The following is a 21223-nucleotide window of genomic DNA, read 5'->3' as shown; positions in this document are numbered from 1 at the left end:
TCTAATATTCAGCATGCTGACTATAGTTAAAAATACTGTATTTGACAGTAGCTGAGATAGTAAACCTTAAGTAGTCTCACGACAAAAAAGAAAAGGTATTAATACAGGATGCTTGGGACTGGTGCACTGGGATGACCCAGAGGGATGGTACAGGGAGGGCCGTGGGAGGGCGGTTCAGGATGGGGAACACGTGTACGCCTGTGGTGGATTCATGTTGATGTGTGGCAGAACCAATACAATATTGTAAAGTAATTAGCCTCCAATTAAAATAAATAAATTTAAATTTAAAAAAGAAAAGGTAATTATGTGAGGTGATAAACATGATAAGAAATATTATTGTGGTCGCAATATACACATGCATTAAATCATCAGGTTGTACACCTTAAACTTGCACAATGCTTTGTCAATTGTGTCTTAGTAAGGCTGGGGAAAAATAGACACTACCTTCTAAGCACAAACAGAAAATCTTCCTTCTGATTCTATTTTTAGAACAAATAGTTACATAGTCCCAGAGTACAGTAATGCCCAAATAAAAAAATTTATTCTTAATTTTGATCACCTCAGGGAGTATCACTACTCCAGTCACAAAGAAGTAAGCTTACCACTCTTATTGTTGTACATAATTCAGGGTGAACACAAAATTTTACATGAAAATAAAGAGCATATGTTCTCTTAAAAAAATCATGTTATAATAGGAGTAATTATTACATATTATTGGGCTCAAATTTTAACATAGCATGGTTCTAGAGCATGAACAAACAGACCAATGAAACAGAACAGTCTCCAAACAGACCCATATATATGGGAATACAGAATTCTCTAAATGTAACATGCCAAACCTATGGAGAAAAAAAAAAATTACTTGTCCTTTTTCTTCTCAGACTCTCCCAAAAAGTGATTAGCTCAACAACTTTACCCTTAATTCAACTTTACTTTGATTAAATTTGGCCCAATGAACTGACTACTTTCCTTATCCTCAAAGTGGACAGGGGCTGTTTTAATAAGAAAGCTTGATTGTTACCACACTTGGAATGCAAGATGTTATGTTTATTTATGTCTATGTCTTTTAAATATTATTTAAAAGAAAGATCCTGCCTTCTCTCAGCGCTGTGAGGCATATGAGTACAAACACAATATACGGAAAAAAGTCTTTTGACTGTTGCAAGAAAAACAATTACAAGAAAGCAAATATCGGTAGTGGTAGTGTGGTAATAGCAACCCATTATTACTGTTCAAGAATACACAGGTTTCTGTCATGTGTAAAAGAACCAATGTGTTTATAATGTTCATTTGTGGAGAAGCCTGAGGCATGAGAGGAATAACTAATTTATATTTGTGCAATCTCAAGTTCTTCTGTAATTACCAGTTGGGACTTCTGCCAGTAGTTGTGTTTTAACAGGTCTGGATTTGTATACATCTGGCTAAGGAAGATGCTGGTATTGGAGACTCTAAAGTTCATTTCGTTAGTGTTTGACCTAAGAGAGCATCCAGATATTACAGTAGGCCTCCTTAGCAGCATATTCTTAATGGGCACTGGCTGAGTTTCATCCCCAAGTATAGCATGAGAGAATGAAAGAGATTGTATTTCTAGAAGATGCCATTTTAAAAACAAATTTTCTCTGCTTTCCTTTTCCCTGCCCTGTCTAAATGGACTTTATTGAAAATGCATCACAGCTAAGTTACCTACTTGGTCCTTTAACATGTAGTTACCTAAACTTGTAGTTTTATGAATAGATGTGACATGTTTTCTTTACTTCTGAATCCCTTATCTTTTTTTCTTTCTCTTAATCCCTTCTCTCTCCTCACCTTCTTTTTCTCTTCTTCAAAAATGATAAATGTGGCTCTCTAAACTCATAATTACTACATTACCACCACCTCTCATGTCTCCATATTTTGGTTCCATGCTATTCCTTTTGATTAGATACTTTTACCATCTTTCTTTCCTAGATAACTTGTATGTACAGGTGACCCTTGCACAACATAGGGTTGAACTGCATGGGTCCACATATGTGTGGATTTTTTTTTTTGAACAAATACATTGGAAAGCTTTTTGGAGGTTTGCGACAATTTGAAAAAACTTGCAGATAAAACACATAGCCTAGAAATATAGAAGCAATTAAGAAAAAGATATGTCATGAATACATTAAAAATATGTAGATATGGAGATCATATAGATATAAGGTGAGTGATACTTACTATAAAATTAATAATGTGTTAGTTTTCTTACCACTTATAACTTTGTTTTTAAAGAATCATATTACAGTACAATATACCACTCTCCCCAAATTGAAGAAACTATGTATCAGCTTATTGTCATGGGTAAGAGGTTTTTGGAAAATATGAATTTTCCAATACTGTGTTATGAATTTGACTGTAATACTGTACACCATACAAATTTTATAATGGAGTCATTCATTGTGTATAGGCTACCCCAATATGAAGCAATCATATTGATTACATTAGGCTACTATAAAGGAATCATATTGCTGCTTCTTCATTATCAATGCATGAAATAAACATAATTTTTTTTCACAGATTTTTCCATTGTTGACATCAAATATAACACATATAACATCTACAGTGCTTCACAACACATAAGACTATATTTCTATATGCACTATAGAATGATTCATTTTATAAACAGATGACATAAACTTATAGTATTGATAAACACAGTGCATGTATACATGTTCAGTTTCTTAGTTGTGTCTGACTCTTTGTGACTCCGTGGACTGTAGCCCACCACAGTACAGTGTTGTAACTGTGTTTTCTCTTCCTTATGATTTTTTTAATAACATTTTCTCTAGCTTAATTTACATAAGAATACAATATATAATGCCTAAAGCATATAAAATATGTGTCAGTCAACAGTTTATATCATTGGTAAGGCTTCTGGTCAACAGTAGGCTATTAGTAGTTATGTTCTGGGGAAGTCAAAAGTTACACATGGGTTTTTAACTGTGTGAAGAGCTGGCACCCCTAGCCCCCTCCACTGTTCAAAGGTTAACTGTATTCTTCAAGGTTCAGCTCAGAAACCATCAGATGGACTAATGTGTCAAGTTACATGTCCAGTTTACCTATAAATATTTGTTCACGGATAAATGAAAGCATAACTGAAACAGTTGTTATTGTTGTTTAGTTGTTAAGTTGTGTCCGACTGTTTCGTGATCCCATGGACTGTAGCCTGCCAGGCTTCTCTCTCGGGATTTCCCAGGCAAGTATACTGGAGTGGGTTGCCATTTCCGTCTCCAGCGGATTTCCTGACCCAGGAATGGAACCCTGTCTCTTGCATTGGCAGGTGGATTATTTACCACTGAGCCACCAGGGAAGCCCTATGAATAAAACAAGTCTTCCCTAAATTTGCTCCTTTCTGTTTCTTCATATTGATGACTGAAGAATAAGTCTACTAAGACACTATGGTGGATCACAGTATAGGCTTACAGTCTGACTTTGCCTCTCTGAATTCAAATCCTAGCTTTACCCACTAAATAGCTGTGCAAACTTGTTTTCCCTTTTGGCTCAGTATCTTCATCCTTACAACTGTGACCATAATACTATCTCTTGCATAGGGGTACTGTGAGAATATGATGAGATAAGACATGAAGGGCCTACAATAGCCTAATGTAAGGACCCTAAAAACAGTAGTGATTATTATGAACAGGTGCTTATTTCTTTGCATCACATTTAATAAGTCATCAACTCTGCAATCCAATAGTCTCCCAAAATCTCTCCTAAAATGGCAAACTTCTCCTGTTACCACAAGAAAGACTGCCTGAATGTGACAGAATGTGAAAATTATGCTTTTTATTATATTCACATAAAATAGTCAATTACACCAAGTTGTCCAAATGCATTGGTGAATTAAAGCCTCCAACTTTTACAAAGTTTTATACATATATCTATGCATTTATAAATACACACATATGTAAAAGATATATATTTTCTTCTAAAATAAAGTGCCCAAATCTTAATATATGGGGGCATAATAGGGGAAAAAAGAATCATAAAGCTTTATCAGTTATAGACAGTTTCACAATATAAGAATCTGTTTTATACACATTTATTCAGATATAGTGAACTCTTACCACTCACTCTTTTCTGAATTCTAAGTGAATTAATTTATCCAATATATTAGAAGCCATGTAGCCAGTTTAAATGAATCAGAGGCTAATTCTTACTGTGCCTGGCACAGAACCTGGGCTCCCCAACAGAAGAGTAGTTAAGCATCATTTTTAATTCCCCTGTTTATTTGAATGTTGTCTTTCTGCTAAGATGATAAACATAGAAAGAAATGTAAATGAATAAATCTAATTTATAAGAATCCAATTCTAAATCCTCTATTAGCATCCTAGAATCCAATTCTAAATCTTCTATTAGCATTCAATAAAGTCAGGGTTTGGTGAAAAAATTCCTTTTGTCTTTACTTCACCCTGGGCTTGATGAGAAATGGCCTGGCAGATTTGAAATGAGGGGTCCTGCTGTCTCTGTTATAGTTAAGTCTTGTTGGAATCACAGAAGAATAATTAGGATGCAATGAGCAACAAACAGATCAAGGAGACAGTCAACTCAAATTGAAATGAAACTCTCTGTGACAATGGAAAACCTCGTGAGTGCATGTTTGAATTTAAGGACAGAACAAAGGTTAAAGAAAAACTAGATGGTTTAAGATCATTCAGAAAAGCCTCACTTCAAATAGAAACTAAGGCTCTATTCTTCAGTACAACGTCTCAGCTACCCTTACTGTGTTTTCTATTGCGTGCATGCATGCTAAGTCGCTTCAATCGTGTCTGACTCTTTGTGACCCTATGGACTGTAGCCCACCTGGCTCCTCTGTCCATGGGATTCTCCCAGGCAAGAATATTGGAGGTTTGCCATGCCCTCCTCTAGGGGATCTTCCCGATCCAGGGATCAAACCAACATGTCTCCTGTATTGGCAGGCAGGTTCTTTACCACTAGCGCCACCAGGGAAGCGCTGTATTTTCTGTTATCTTACATTTTTAGGATGATCATTTGTAGGTTTTGACAAGGAATAGAATTTAAAATGTTTTTGAAAAGACTTCAACCTATGGAAGCAAGGCGAAGATGCCTAAAAATAGCTTAATACGAACCCAGCCATTTTAGAATCTAGTGATTACATGTTCAAACTGCAATACAGCATGTTTTATTCAAGCAGGCAAAAGAGAGACTGTCAGCACTGAAATTGCATTAAAACACTCTGCAACTTCCCAACATACGGAAGGCTGGGACCAGTGGGAAGCCCAAACTTTTCCCAGAGTCAGAACAAGGAATGTAGTATCTTCTTTTCTTTGGAGGAAGAAAAAGGGCAAGAAAATGTTTCCAATTACCCAAACCCACCTGAGCAGGGTCTTCCCAAGGACGGAGCTGCCTAACTGCTGATTTTGGTGAGCATCTTATTAATGGCTTGCTTGACATGCGTGGTGGAGCTGCGTCGCCTCGTCTTGCCCTGGACCATCCTCCGGCGACGTACCTCTCGACACAGCTCGTAGAATATCTCGGTGATGTTCCCTTCTCCAGTGCAGGCAGAACACTCATAAAAAGCACATGCCAGTTCTGTGGCCAGCTTCTCCCCTTCTTCTGTACTGACCTGTCTGGAGTGGTCCAAGTCAGCTTTGTTTCCAACCAAGATGAGAGTCACGTTCTTGGGCTTTTTGATCTCATCCAGGATGTTTTTAAGTGGCAGCACTTCCTCAAAACTTCCTCGGTCAGTAATGTCATAGACCAGCACAAAGCCTTCCCCCCATCGCATGTGTCCTTCCCTCTGAATGGTGTCTTCCTGTTGGCAGGGAAAAAATAGCAGTCGGGAGACCTGGAAGTAATTGCAGTGTATAGATGCTGCAATTGCTAACAGTGATCCTTTTAACAACCATTCTTTACATTCAGCAGCATTGGAAATTCTTGGTAGACTGCCTGAACCAGCTGACCCTCTCAGTTTGGAACAGAAGCATAACTTAGGGAACTAAACATTTTCTAACTGCGCGGAACCTAACTTTGTGATTCTTTTTCTTGCCACATCATTAAATGTGTAATTGCAAGGACTGTAAAGAAATTATCCTCCTAGTTGAGCACACTGCCTCTGAGATTTTTCATCACAATTAAACAATTGGCCAATAGATAATAAACAAGTAGACCTTACCCCATCCTCTGAGATCAGAATTAGAGGTATGAATTAATGAATGGTTTTGATTTTGTTTTGTTTTTTAATCTTCTTTTCTTCAGATTAGAGACAATTAGCCACCAAAACAAAAGTGAAAAATTGTATAGAGTCTAAGTAAAAGCTAGGGGATTTGGGCTTCATTTTCTATCTCAGCACTTTTGATATATTATGCAGTCTCAATAATGATAGAAACTCAATTGCAGTGATTCTCAAAAGGGGTGATCCCTCCTTCTTAAGAAGGTAACATTTGAAAGCATTCTGAAGCAGGTGTGATTTGAAAGTGTATCACCATTATAGGCTCAAATGACTTCTCCAGACATGTATTTTCCTGATGTTTCTCTCTGTAGAATCAGTACCGGAAGGTGAGAGTACATATGGGGAGCAAGTAGTGATGAGAAGTAAAACTGTATAACTAGCTGCAAATATATTTCTTAGATTAAATAGTTTTATCAAGTAGTAACTGAAAAGCACTATGATATCCTTCAGCTTCCTAACTCTTATTCTTAGTGGTCACCACTATTCCTGGAAGCGCTTTGCTTGTGGCTCAGCTGGTAGAGAATCTGCCTGCAATGCGGGAGACCTGGGTTCAATCCCTGGGTTGGGAAGAACCCTTGGAGAAAGGAAAGGCTACCCTCTCTGGTATTATGGCCTGGAGAATTCCACGAACTGTATAGTCCATGGAGTTGCAAAGAGTCAGATACAACTGAGCAACTTTCACTTTCACTTCTTTCTATTCTTGGGAACCAAGCCTTCCTATAAACTGTTTATAATTTCAGAATTGACTGGCTGCAAGGCAAATGTACATTAGTTTCATTTTAAAATAAGTTGTTAGCATTCAATGATGTGGCTCAAATCTTTAATCTGATGTGATGAGATTTAGAAAGATTATTACAGAAAATATTCTTAAAATATTCTGAAAAAAGATTCTAAGGTTATATAAGTCAAGAATTATAAATATTGTAGATTTCTTTAAGATTCAACTTATATATAAGCATATTAAGGGTGCTGAGAACTTCTCCAGTTAAGATATATATTTAACTTGATCAGAGTATTTCAAAACACATTAACCATGAAAACCTAACATTAATACCTTGTGATCTCCCCATAATAGAGGTGAGCAATTTTACTTTAGATGATAGCATATGAATGCTAGGGTATTTTCAAAACCCTTTTGGAGCACTGAGTAATTTATATAAGGACACATATATAAGCTATTGAAAATAAACTAAGATAAAGCATAACTAGATAAGTCTTCAGGCATCATTAGTTAACTATAGAAAAGTGTCTTAATTCTGTTCACGTTATGCACATCTCATTTTTATTTATCCAAAAATATTAGAGCTGAATTCCTTTTCACCTGCCCAGCAGTATCTAGTATCTCCATGGTGACAACTTCATCATCAATGGTTGCTTGGTGTCGGTAGGTTGATTCTGAGGGAATGAACAAAACGAAGGTAAAATGGTAAATAAATGCATAATTAGATTTGATCCTTGAAATTATAAATTAGTCTCCAATGTATACCTGTTTCCAGAGCATTAAAAAAACATGCAGCCTGAGGGGTGGGAGAAGGTGCCATTTTTATACTCTTCAGTTCTTGGGAGTAACAGATTCTAATATGGGATCCACAGATGCTCAGCATATAGCATGAGAGATTCCCTTTTTCTATTATTTTATTCTCCTGTGAGGCAAGCTTTCTAATACCCTTTTCTCTCTAAAATGAGACTTCCACATCCTAAAAAGAGAAAGTGATTCCCACAAGGGCATTCTATCTTGAGACTCCTAAAAATACAGTTTATGGAATCATGTTAATTCCCGTTCCTGACAAGATGGCAGACAGACAGAGGCTGCTCATTTCCATCTAGACCTCCACTCTAGGAATGTATTAAACATTAGAGGGGGGCAGATCGCTATTCATGTAAAAAACGACAGTGGAAAGCTAGCAGGAACCCTCGGGGCGGTTGAAGTGGTTGGACCCGGGTGTTCAGGGATTGGTAAGGAATGGTCACCCACAGTAGAGGACCGAGGAAGAGAGAGAACAAAGCTGAGGCAGAGAGGCTGCTTAGTACCAGTTGAGGCTGGTGGCTCAGACAGTAAAGAATCTGCCTGCAATGCAGGACAGATTGCCTGCAATCAGATCTGTGTTCCATCCCTGGGTTGGGAAGATCACCTGGAGAAGGGAAGGGCTCCACACTCCAGTATTCTTGCCTGGAGAATTGCATGGACAGAGAAGCCTGGAGAGCTATTGAGTCTACAGAGGTTGCAAAGAGTCTGGCACGACTGAGACTAACACTTTCACTTCAAGATAATATCAGAGTAATCTTCAAGCTCTGCTGGGGTCAGAAGTCAGGAAGAATACAACCACTAGGTGGCTCTGAGGGTTCTGACATGAAACGAAAACCAGGCATTAAAATGGTGTTGCTCTATATGAAAACGAAACAAATGACATAAAGCACTCCATACATGATTGACTGAGTTGATGAAGTTCAGGGTGAAACATTCTCCCAGAAATTACTAGCAAGTGATAAAAAGAAGGAAAATATGAAAGCAAAATATAAGAGGTATGGATAATAGAAATAGACATGTTATTTTCTCCTATAAAATGAGCCTCAAAGAGAGAATAATATACATAGAAGAGTGGAAAATAGTTGAAGCTGAGGTTGTAGTAATTGAGAATTTCCCAGGACTAGAGCCATTGAACGACTTCACATTAAAAGGACCATAAGTATAGAATAGATAAACAGCATGGTTCTGCTGTGTAGCACAGGGAACTATAGTCAATATTCTGTGATAAACCATAATGCGAAAAGAATATGAAAAACAATGTTCACATATGGATAACTGACTTTGCCAGACAGCAGAAATTAATACAGCATTGAAAATCGACTATACTTCAATAAATATAAGTTTTAAAAAAGGACTGACAGGACACACAAGGGGAAAAGCCCCAATTTCAACCTATTACAACAAAATGTAAAGATATCAATGACAAAGAGGAAAATTTTTAAAGATCTAGAGGAAAAAAAAGTCCATCACCTACAAAAGCATGTGACTCAGATTGACACTGGACTTCTCATCAGCAAAACAGAATTCAAGATCTTAATGGAGTCAAGCAAAGCGACAAAACTATACCAGAAGCAATTCAGAACCACAATTCTAGATAACACCAAAGTATCAGGGTAGAGATGAGGGAAGAGACCAGAGGCAGGTTTGAGGGAGTTAATGTACTTGTATTATTCTAAATGATGATATAATAAAAAGTATTTAGAACAGAAAAAAGTGAACAAATTATTCAACTCAATGTTTAGAAGAGGAAAACAAAGCAAATTCAAGAAGATATGAGAAAAGTAAAAGAGAAAATAGCAGAAAAAATTAGATAAGCAAAAGCAAAAGCATGGCACTTGAAAAATTTAAAAGAAGTAGGTGGGGGGAGAGGTAAAGATCAGAGAAAACTAACTAGTAAATTAAGAGAGAAGATGAAATCAAACAAAATGAGAATAAAAATAGGAAGTAATTACACATTCTGGTGAAATAGAAATAAAATAATGTTATGAACTGTATACCAAACAAATTTCAAAGCCTGATTAATTCTTTGAGGAAAAAATGCACAAGTTGGTACAATGAGAAACAAGACACTTAACTAGGTCAATAGCCTGTGAAATTTAAATGCTCACTGTAGATTTCTTATGAGAAAAAATGACTACCCAATTGGCTTTATAGATTTCTATTAAATATTAAACAAGTTGTTCTAGGGGGAGAAGAAAGGATAGCTACCCACTACATGAATTCCAGCAAGAAATATTAGAAAAGTAATAAGAGAAGAGAAAAAAAAATGTAGGTTCATTTCATTTTTGAACATAGATTCAAAAATTCTAAAAAAGTAATATCCAGTTGAATCCAACAGTATAATAAGAAAAATACATCATAAAATAGTAGAGTTTATTTCAGGACTACAAAGTGTTTATAACTATCAGTGCAATTAACACATTAAAGAACTAAAGAAAAATTGCGAGTACCTCTATAGGTAGATCTATAGCATGATAAAATGTATGCAAATTTAAAATATGTGCACATATAGAATTTTAAAAAAAATATGTAATAACTAACACATACTGCTTGCCCTTTGAACACAGATTGTTCTAAATGCCTTACTCATGTTAACTCATTTATTCTTTACAAATATTTTATGAAGTATGTAATACTATCAGATCTATTTTATGTGAAGAAACTGAGGCACAGCACCATTTAATAAGTTGCCAAAGGTCACACAGATGTTAAGTGGTAAATGGTACAGTTAAGACTGGAGCTCAGAAGACTGGCTTTGGGAATTTAGACTTTGAACCACTGTGCTAAGTATCAACCGTATTAGACTATATGCCTTTGGGAACAGAGGAAGGCACTGGTGTCAGAATAGGGGATGCAGGAAAAATAAAGTGAAAAAATAGAAAGCCTTTACATACGCATGACATGGTGCTAGGAAGAGAGCAGCACGATTGACTTAAGTATTAACTCAATTATTTGCCCCTGAAGTACTCAAGTTACTAACCAATCAACCAACTAAAATAAACCTAGAAATTTCTTTCCTACCAGGGTAACCGGTAAGCCATTGCTTTTATTTTTTCCTATAATCTATCCACCCACCTATTATCTATTATCTATCTATCTCATGTTTCTTTCTTCAACTCATCAACTATCTTACAGTTCTTTCTTGACCACAGTTTTATGTTACTTTGCTGTAAATCTAATCTCCTACTCAAAATACAAACCACAGAAAGGAAGCTTAGCTAAGCAGTGTAACCTAGCCATCAGTCGTATGTGATGATCATTCACAAAGGCACAACACACTGCAGATGCATTTCCTGAAAAATAAAAGTTTAAAATGAGTTATGTTTGTTTTATTTTTTTAGACTCCACATATCAGTGATAGGATATAGTATTTGTCTCTATCTAACTTATCTCACTAAGTAGGTCCATCGATGTTGTGGCAAATGGCAAGATTCAATTCTTTTTTCATGGTTGAGCAATATTCCATTGCCTGCATGTGTACATGTATATATCTCACATCTTCTTTATCCATTTATCTGTCTATGGACATTTTAGGTTCCTTCTTTATTTTGGCTATTGTAAATAACTGTACAGCACAGAGAATATAACCAATATTTTATAATAACTTTATATAGTTTGTAATCTATAAAATATCAAATCACTATGTTGTACACTTGAAACTAATATAGTTTTGTAAGTCACTATTTGTCAATTTTTAAAAAATGAAAATGAGATTATGTTCAATATATTTTAATAAGTATATTTTACATTATCATCATTCTCCTGTAATACGTAATCCTTACAGGCTATGTATGATTCTCAATTCTAGATCATTCCACTCCCCTCTGTTATGTTAAATGGGAGATTACAGTTTTGTATAATTGAATGCTCTAAAATACCACTGACAGCCACTACTCATTTCTAAGTGTTCTCTCAATTAGTTCCTTTTCATCTTCTGGGCGCCAGTCTGAAGAGGAGAAGCCCACAGGGCAGGGCACATGCTAGGATCCATGCCCTTTTTGTTTCTCTCCCCACTGCTCTGCTGTGACCTTTGTGCTGCTTTCCCTTTTAAAGGACTGGCATCAGCCCTGGAGCCTGGAAAACAGAGTTCTGGGCTTTAGTCCATCTCTTTGCACCACAAGTTGTCTGACAGACAGGGACATTTTTCTGAGTAGCCTCCATGCTAAATAGGATATGTATTACAACCACAGAAGGCCACAGTAGGGGGGAATAAAATATAAAGAAAATGGTATGAAGCTGTGTGATTCTCTGGCTGTTTGTTAACTGAAATGAAAACGATGAAAGGCAGGAAACGAGGAAATGTCGGCCACAGACAGCAGCGGGAGGCAGCAGTGATTTCGTCTAAGCTGAACACTGGTTTCACGCCATTGGAAGAATATTTTCTTTAAGTCCCTTCTCTCTCTCTCATTAGGAATTCATGGCTACATGTAAAACAGCGGAAATATTGCTTACAGAGGCAAAATGTACATCGGTGTGCTAGCTTTTCTGAAAATAATTCTAAAAAATGCACTAAGTACTGTTAGAACGGAATGAAACTCTACTATTCATTCTGGAAGTTAAGAAAAACTGTGTAAGTTTTTGTTAAGGAAGTTAAGCAAAAATGGAGAATGGAAATACTTTTCATTCATACTCACGAAAAAATGATCATTTTAGTCTTTTTTTCTTGAAGGATAAGGGGATGATTGTTTAAGAGATGCTTCAAAATGAACCAAATATTGGATACTGTAAGATCAACAGTTGGCATCACCTATTCAATGGACGTGAACTTAGGCAAACTCCAGGAGATGGTGAGGGACAGGGAAGACCAGTGTGCTGCAGTCCATGGGGTTGCAGAGTCGGACATGACTTGGTGACTGAACAACAACATCAACATTAGTTTCAAGATGGAATTGTGGCGCTAGTGGTGGCAGTAATTTAGTTGTGATAGATTTTTTGTGACCCCTGGACTGTAGCCTGCCAGGCTCCTCTCTCCATGGGATTCTCCAGGCAAGAATACTGGAGTAGGTTGCCATTTTCTCCTCCAGGGGATGTTCCTGACACAGGGATTGAATCTGGGTCTCCTGCATTGCAGGTGGATTCTTTACTGACTGAGCCACCAGGGAACTCCAAGATGAAATTGGGCTTATTAAATATATATCTCAAGTTCACTGTATATGAGAGATACATGATTGAAAACCTGCATAATTTCATAAGCCGAAGTATATTTTTCATACAAAGAGAAATTGATGCTCAGAGGAATGTTTCATGCCATTAATCCTTTTACTAATTTAGCTCTTTTGCAAATTTCAACATATTAATATGGACATTTGGCTAGTGCAACAACAATAACGGTTAGTAATGTTGATTTGTGCTAGAGTGGGAATTGTACTAACTGGAGTTCGATTGCTGATCTAACCACAAAATAGCCACATAATCTTGGATAAACTGACTTCGTTGGACTTGTTTTATTATTTGCCAAGTGACGATCTCAGAGTTCCTTGCTGTGCCAATATTAACCAGTTCTGAGAGTTGGCTAAGAACCTCTGCTTTAGTATCCAGTTGAGACAATTTGTTCTGAGTGTGTCTCTTTCTTAGTATGAGTTTTTCCAATCAGAGGGAACTGTAATTCAGGTAGGGAGAACCAGTCACAAACTCAGAGCACCAGTGGGTCCAATATGTCTCCCACTTCCCACTCTCATTTGTGTCTGAGCCTTAATCCATTCAAACAGAGTACAGTGCTTCCTAAGTAGTAATAGTTAACCTCTCTCTCTCTCTCCAACTGCCCGCAACACACATAGGTGTGCACATACACACAAGCACACATACACACCACAACTGTATATGATCTAAATCTTTGTCTGTATTTTCTACCATGATCAGCATTTTCTGAAGGTAATATGACTCTGGGAGGTAGAGACTGAGCTCTTTTTTGGAATCTGAACAGGACACAGAAGCTGCTCTGCACCCAGGAAACTGCTGCCACTTCCATCATGCAGGGAGTTTTCTTGGTTAGATGGTCCAGTCCCAAATTCTATAGGCTTCAGTGTATGTGTGTCTGCGTGTCTGCGTGTGTGTGGATATGTGCTCAGTCATGTCTGACTCTTCTCCTCTATCCATGGGATTTCCCAGGTTCGAATACTGGAGTGAGTTGGCATTTCCTTCTCCAGGGGATCTTCCCAATACAGGGATCAAGTCGGAGGCTCTGGTGTCTCCTGTACTGGCAGGTGGATTCTTCAGCACCACCTGGGAATGGGTAGTTTTTAAATGCAATTCACAGAGCACCTCTGACCTCTGACAAAGATTTCACTGGTCCATGGTGAAATGAGAAAAATTTAAGGAAAAATAACATTGTCCAATGTCAAGGACTGATTTTTTTCTTAGATTATATCCTTCAAAACACATGGATGTTAACAATAGTTCCTTCTTATATGAAAATGGAAGTGCCATTAGAATTTTTAATTCTCCCTCACCCTCTGAGCCCTCCATCTGTAACTAGAATTCCTATGAGAGTTCCTCTCCTTAAAAAAAATAAAATAAAAGTTTGAAAATCACTTGTGCTTATACTAGCAAACAATTTATTTCCAGAATTATCTCAGAGCAATAGATATTCCAGGGGTGTTAATATGCTGAAGGATGTTCACAGTCTTCAGTTTCTGATGGAGCAAAAGTTCTGTCATAGGTTGAAAAACAGCACTATGTTTTCGAGGACGGCTCTGGACTCAGAATTCAAAACTGTTTTTACAAATAAGATACTTTGCTTTCAAAGGTAGCTTTCCTTTGGGGTGGTGGTCTTGAAACTCTCTAATAGTATGAAGTTATGCCCAGGAAGGGCTTCCCAGGTGACACTAATGGTAGAGAACCTTCCTGCCTACACAGGAGATACAAGAGACTCAGGTTTGATCCCTGTCCATAAGATCCCCTGGAGGAGTGCATGGCAACCCACTCCAGTATTCTTTCCTGGGAAATTCCATGAACAGAGGAACCTGGCAGGCTACAGTCCATGACGTCGAAAAGAGTAGGACATTACAGATGCGAATTAGCACACATGCATGCTTGCCCAGGAAATGCTTGGTTCATCTTGAATCAAATGGATTGGAACTCCTCTAGGCTAGAACATTGGTGACTTCTTGTATATGAGTGTACACATACACACACACATCCAGTTTCCAGGGTGACTGAATGAAAGCCTCACCTGGGAGTGAGTCATCTATCTGATATGCCTGAAGGCAGATGAGCCCCCTTGTTGCCTAGCAGCTGCAATTCTTGTGGAGCAGAACAGTACAAGGTCACTCAATAAAGTTTCATTATTCATAGTGAAGGAAGCCCATGGTACAAATAACTGGTGCAGGAGATTTCTATTAATAGCATTTGTTTTTCAGAAGGAATAAAACCAAAGGGAAAATGGTTGACCTAAGACTAATTAAAAAACAACATTAGTTACCAGAACAAATCTCAGACAGCATTCAAAAATTTTTAAGATCATCTTTTAGAAGCTTCATCTTTTGTTGAGTTGTACCAGTATAGATAAATAAAATTTGTATTTTTCTATTAAACTCTCATAAATCATTAAGGCTCTCAGGGGCTATAATCTTTATAAAGCTTATATAAGTAATAAAATTATGAGGAGAGTAAGCACTTACATAAATGGGGTAAACAATAGATAATGATTTTTTTCAAACCAAGTACAATGTTTTAGATATAAATATATCATCTTAAGATTAAATTGTGGCTATATTAAAATGATGCAAAAATTATTGATGTTGAAAAACCTTTTATTTAAAAGTGAAACCAGAGAAGACTAATAAATGTAGAGACATGCTATTCTCTTAGATTAAAAGAATGAATATCATAAAGCTGTGAATCTTCTCAAAGGAATGTATAATTTTAATGCAATTCCAATCAAAATTATTTCATGCTATGATATAGTTTTAAAAATTGACCTGAAAGAATAAACTAGAGATAGGAGCCAATATAATTTTGTTAAAAAGTAAAGAAGGCTTTCTCTACTGAGTATCAACATGTCCTAAGGAACATACAGTTATCAAAAGAGTGTGGTACTGGCATTGGATGCGAAAAGCAAATCTAGAGTTGCATTCTTGTGTACATGATTCCATGTATTTTTAAAAGGCAGCATTGAAAGTAGTGGGGAAAGGTGGAGATAATTTAGTAAGTCATTGGAGGACAATTGGTCAACTCTTTGGGAAAAATGTTGCATCATCACTTTGTACTTCTCACTACAGTGAATTCTATAGACTAAAAAGTTAGAAATTAGATAAAATATAAGATCACTCTCTACTCCCTTTCCTGTTCAGTTTCCCTTCATGGTGCTTATCACTATTTGACATATATTTGTTTACTGACTCTTCTCTCTTCACTAAACTGTAAGTTTAACAAAGCCCATGCTTTCCCCTTCTGCCTATTGGTTTATCCTCAGCACCTAGAATCATCTAACTCATAGGAGGCATTTAATACATATTTGTGGGATGAATGAGTGAAAGCAATGAAAGGAGCTCACAAGGGCAAAGAAAGCCCCCTTTTAAGCTGGATGGTGTAAACCTGTAGTAACAAACACAAAAACAGAAAAGAAACTGGGAATCATCTTTGCCCATTTCATCATTCTGAGTAAGGCCAGCTTGGTCTGGGACACTGCTTGGTAATAAAATGATGTATGCCTTTCCTTCTTCCTCTGGATTTCAACAATGTTGACCTTTACAAAACCAGCTAGGGTCCCAAATCATAACAAACAAAAACTCAAAGGCTTAATTCAGAGTTAAACTTTAGCTCAATTTGAAACCCATGGATTTTCAGTGTTATTTTGAAGATGAGAACTAAATAGATTACCAGTAAGGACTCTGCTCTGGACTACAAAAAATACAGTTGATGAATACTTCATCCATCAATATTATTGCTACTTTCAAGATCTACAGATATCAACTTTTGCTTCTTTTTTATATTTTAAATAGGCTTAGATCAGATTCATTGGAGAGAAGGGGGGGAAAACATAGTTTATTTATACATTTTCCCAAAATGAGTATTCACAAGCTTTATATTACTATTATACTCTTCTCCCCATGCCCTTCTCTCCCATGCCCAATTAGCCACATCCACTGCATCCTCTTTCTCCCACTAGAATGATGCTACATTTCCTGATGGAAGAGCATCACGTTGTACCCACTTCCTTCTTGTCTCAGGTTTGACCTGATTTCTTCATCTATGCATGAAAATCCTGCAAAGTTCTAAGCGCAGACAGCATACAACACACATCCATCTTCTTACAGGGCTCTTTGCGTGATTTGATAAAGCACTTCTCAAATAGCTGCAAGATGCTTAAAAATGTTGCAACAGAAAATGAGATTCTCTCTTTCAGGTCAAAACTTTGATTGGAGAGGAGGATAAAATAAAATTTGACCTACCGAGGGTGGGATCATATTCCCAGATGAACCGTTTGGTCAAAAATCTCACCACAAGAGCTGTGGGAAAAAAGAACAACATTTCAATCAAATTTGTTAATTTTCTTAATAGCTTTTAACCCTCCTTCAGAAAGAGGAATAGCCCATAAAACTATATGTGTTTCATGGTTCCTTGGCAAATAAACTCAATATATCTATTTATGTTTATTCAAATATTTTAAAATTTCATATTGTGGCCTAAAAATTGGTATAATGTTTTAATGGTTTGTTGTACCTTAATGAACAGCTTAGATTTTTTTCCCTTGAATCTTGGAGTCGAAAACATCACAATGTGAAAATGCAAACATAATCAATTTTTAGCAAAACAATGAATTCAACCATACAGCATCACAATACTGGTGTCTAAAGTTTGAGTACTGATAATGATTGATACAGGTCAGTTAAAATGCAATTATTTTTACTGTAATGAAAAGATATTTATAGTACGCTGCTGCTTAATCGCTTCAATCATATCTGACTCTTTATGTGACCCTATGGACTGTCCCGTGCCAGGCTCCTCTGTCCATGGGATTCTCTAGGCAACAGTACTAGAGTGGGTTGCCATGCCTTCCTCCAGGGGATCTTCCTGACCCAGGGATAGAACCTGGATCTCCTGCATTGCAGGCAGATTCTTTACCACTGAGCCACCAGGGAAGCCTCATTTGTATTACAAAACTATTCAAAATTAAGTATTTTATTAGTGAATCATTAAAGCCCATGAAAAGTAAAGCTGATGAGGTAGCTATAGAAAGAATCAGGATCTGGAGTTATGCTAAGCACCTCACTTCCACGACCTTCTTGACCAGTACTTCATCCCTGTGAGGCAGGCACTAGGATTGACCCCATTTTTCAGATAAGGCAACTGAGGCTCTGAGAGGTTAACTCATTTAATTAAGCTCATCTAGCCAGTTAGTGGCTAAGCCAGGATGTGACTCCAAAAAAGGCTATTTACAAAACCTGTAATTTCTCCATTGTCTACAACTGATTTTAAGGCCGAGGCCATCTGGCTAATACTTAACTAGAAGATGAGCCAGACAAAGAGTGATGCTGAGAGAGGTGGATTCTATTGTCCTTAAAAAACTGATGGGACAAATGCTGGACATTTTCTTAGACTTGTATTATAGTTGAAAACAATGGCTTTTAATCTACAAAAAACAGTTTTTTTGGAGGAGAGCATCACTGATACTTTAGAATGAAAGCTTTGGATTCTTTCCCTGGAGAAATGTATATACACACAGTCTAGTATATAATTTCAGCAGGCTCACTAGCCCTTTGAATACCCTCATGGTCTTCCTGGGATCTCATTGACCCTAACTAAAGAATCAGTGTTTACTGAAATTACATTATTTATTTTTACTGAAATGCCCTGTATGTAGTATTCTAAAGATACTCCTTGGAGAAGCAAGACTATTTAATTGAAAGGCACTGTCAGTCTTTCCTTTTCCTACAGCCCCTGTTAAGACCAACAGAGATATATACTCCCTACCACAGTGGCCTATATGAGACATTGCAGTGCAAATAGCAATGAAAACTTCATGAGACAGACCACAAGGATACGTGGCTTGGCTGTAGACCGAAAGCTGCAATGTTCTTTCCAACTACAGAGTGTGAGGCTGGATTTGAGCCAAAATATTTGCAGTGCCAAAAGTAGCAAGGCCACTGACCCTATGGTACTTCCCACAGTGCATGTACTTGTGGTTTTATCTTCAATTTGCAGAGTCTGTCACCATCCACTCTCTTGAGACTGAGTCATTTAAAATTCTTTTTGTGTGTAAGAAGTAGAAAGCTCTAGACAGAATTTTTCTGCTTTTAAATTGTCAGTGGTAGTAAACATAACTGCCTGCAGTATCCAAAGCATTTCGCAGTTTTGTTGTAATATGGAGGTTTAGCTTGAAAGTTTGTGACTAGCAAAATACATTTATCTGGCATCTTTAAGCCATGAGTTATTAAAATTAACAAAATTTCTCATACAACTGAAATTCGAAGTACCCTGGTTCCTAGACCATTTACACTTTAACAATTTTTCAAAGAAATCTTTCTAAAACATTTTAGACATGCCATTACCTTTCAAAACCTAGTATACTGAATAGAACTAACTCATTTTAAATGTCTAGATCTTAGTAAAGAATCTATTAGTGCCCTGTGTGGTTGTGGAAATACTTCTAGAAGCTGAAGAGTGGTAGAGGCAGAACAATTCTAAAGTGCTATGGCTCTGGAATGATTTTAATTTTTTATTCGATAAATATATTTTTCATATTGTGTGTGTTCTCAGTCATGTCTGACTCTTTGCAACCCTATGGACTGTGGCCCACCAGGCTCCTCTGTCCATGGAATTTTTCAGGCAAGAATACTGGAGTGGTTTGCCATTTCCTTCTCTAGGGAGTCTTCTTGACCCAGGGATTGAACCCGCATCTCCTGGGTCTCCTGAATTGCCAGGTGGATTCTTTCTACTGAGCCACCTGGGAAGCCTGCATAACACGTGATAGGCACTTAACACACAGTAGGCAAAAGGAGAAGAGGGCAGCAGAGGATGAAATTATTAGATAGCATCACTAACTCAATAGCTATGAATCTGAACAAACTCCATGAGATAGTGAAGGACTGGGGAGCCTGGTGTGCTGCAGTCCAAGGAGGGGGTCCCAAGAAGTTGGACATGACTTAGAGATTGAACAACAACAAATCATTCAGTAAACAACTGAGACAAAGATTTTTGAACATACCAAGCTTATATTCTACTAAAGACAGATTTAAAAAAATAAATAATTATATAGTCTGTTAGAGGTGATAAGTGCTAAGGGATGAAAAAGGGAGAGTAAAGTAAGGGGGATTCCACACTGGGAGATGAAGGTGTGAGAGTTGCTATTTAAGGTTGGGTAACCAGGGTAATTCTTTCTGAGAAGGTGATAGAAGAAAGAGATGAGGGGATATATGTGGGGGGAATAGTATTTCAAAAAAAGGGAACAGCCATTGAAAGGTCCTAAAACAGGAATATGCACTTGATATGCTCAAGGAACATTAAGCAAGCCAGTATGACTAAAGTAGAATGAGCAATAGAGAGAAAAGCTGATTAGATTATTTCTTTCAGTCATGCTTTCCCCTTCCATAAATCTACCATCAACATCACCACCATCACCACCCTCACCACTACTACTAATAATTAAAACAACTAAAATGCTTCTTTGTTATTATCATCATTGTTATCATTTTACTTGATTCCTTCTCTACAATGTGTATTTCATGAAGGCATGGGATCTGCTTTGTTCACCACTATTTTCTAGTGTCTGGCACATGTAGACTTAAACATACTAATACTTGCTGAATAGACGAAAAAAGATGTATCAATTCACCATTCACTCTTCTTAATAGTTAAGTAATAATCAGTCATCGAGAGAAAAGCAGAAAAATTAACCCAAGAGAATTTATAGCAGAATCATGCTATAATGTTTTCCTAAAATGTCATGTAAATATACAAGCTGAAATGTCTATTTTATGATGCTTATACAGATTACATTTCTTAAAGTTTATTAAAACTATAAAATTGATCTAATTATCTTTTAAATATTCTGTGGTTTCCATCCCAACAAACCCGAGCAAAGGTCTTCTTTTGATGTAAAATGGTGGTATTGATAATAATTACTTCCACTAAGAGTCTGATATATGGTTTTGTTTTTTCCTAAGTTTTAAGGTTTGACATATTTGATTAGTTACAAGTAAGTCTCTGTATTATAAAATATCTTATTTTCTTCCTATTGCCTTGAAAACCTATACCTTTCCACTAAATAAGTAAAAAATCTCTAATCTAGAGAGCAACATTTTCCTCATCTTGTCTAAATTATAACCTACTTGAGTAATTCTTCTTTCAGTTCAGTCCAGCTCAGTTGTTCAGTCGTGTCCGACTCTTTGCGACCCCATGAATCGCAGCATGCCAGGCCTCCCCGTCTATCACCATCTCCCTGAGTTCACTCAGACTCATGTCCATTAGGTCGGTGATGCCATCCAGCCATCTCATCCTTGGTCGTCCCCTTCTCCTCCTGCTCCCAATCCCTCCCAGCATCA

At 37.0% G+C, this 21223-nt stretch overlaps 1 protein-coding gene across 1 annotated transcript in view; it reads right to left on the bottom strand.

Annotated features, from left to right (window-relative positions):
• Nucleotides 1-3805: 3805 nt before the first annotated feature.
• The window catches only part of RERG (RAS like estrogen regulated growth inhibitor), a 136823-nt gene continuing 119405 nt past the window's right edge, over nt 3806-21223 (bottom strand). The window contains exons 3-5 of the mRNA XM_068971099.1: nt 17132-17188; nt 7533-7606; nt 3806-5794 (exon numbers count right to left, since the gene is read on the bottom strand). Of these exons, the coding sequence (XP_068827200.1) occupies nt 5387-5794; nt 7533-7606; nt 17132-17188 (539 nt within the window). The 3' untranslated portion in view covers nt 3806-5386. The remainder of the gene's footprint in view (nt 5795-7532; nt 7607-17131; nt 17189-21223) is intronic.

This window comes from Capricornis sumatraensis, chromosome 4 (genome assembly GCF_032405125.1).
Source record: "Capricornis sumatraensis isolate serow.1 chromosome 4, serow.2, whole genome shotgun sequence".
Taxonomy (NCBI): Eukaryota; Metazoa; Chordata; class Mammalia; order Artiodactyla; family Bovidae; genus Capricornis; species Capricornis sumatraensis.
This window is presented reverse-complemented; position numbering and strand designations above follow the sequence as displayed.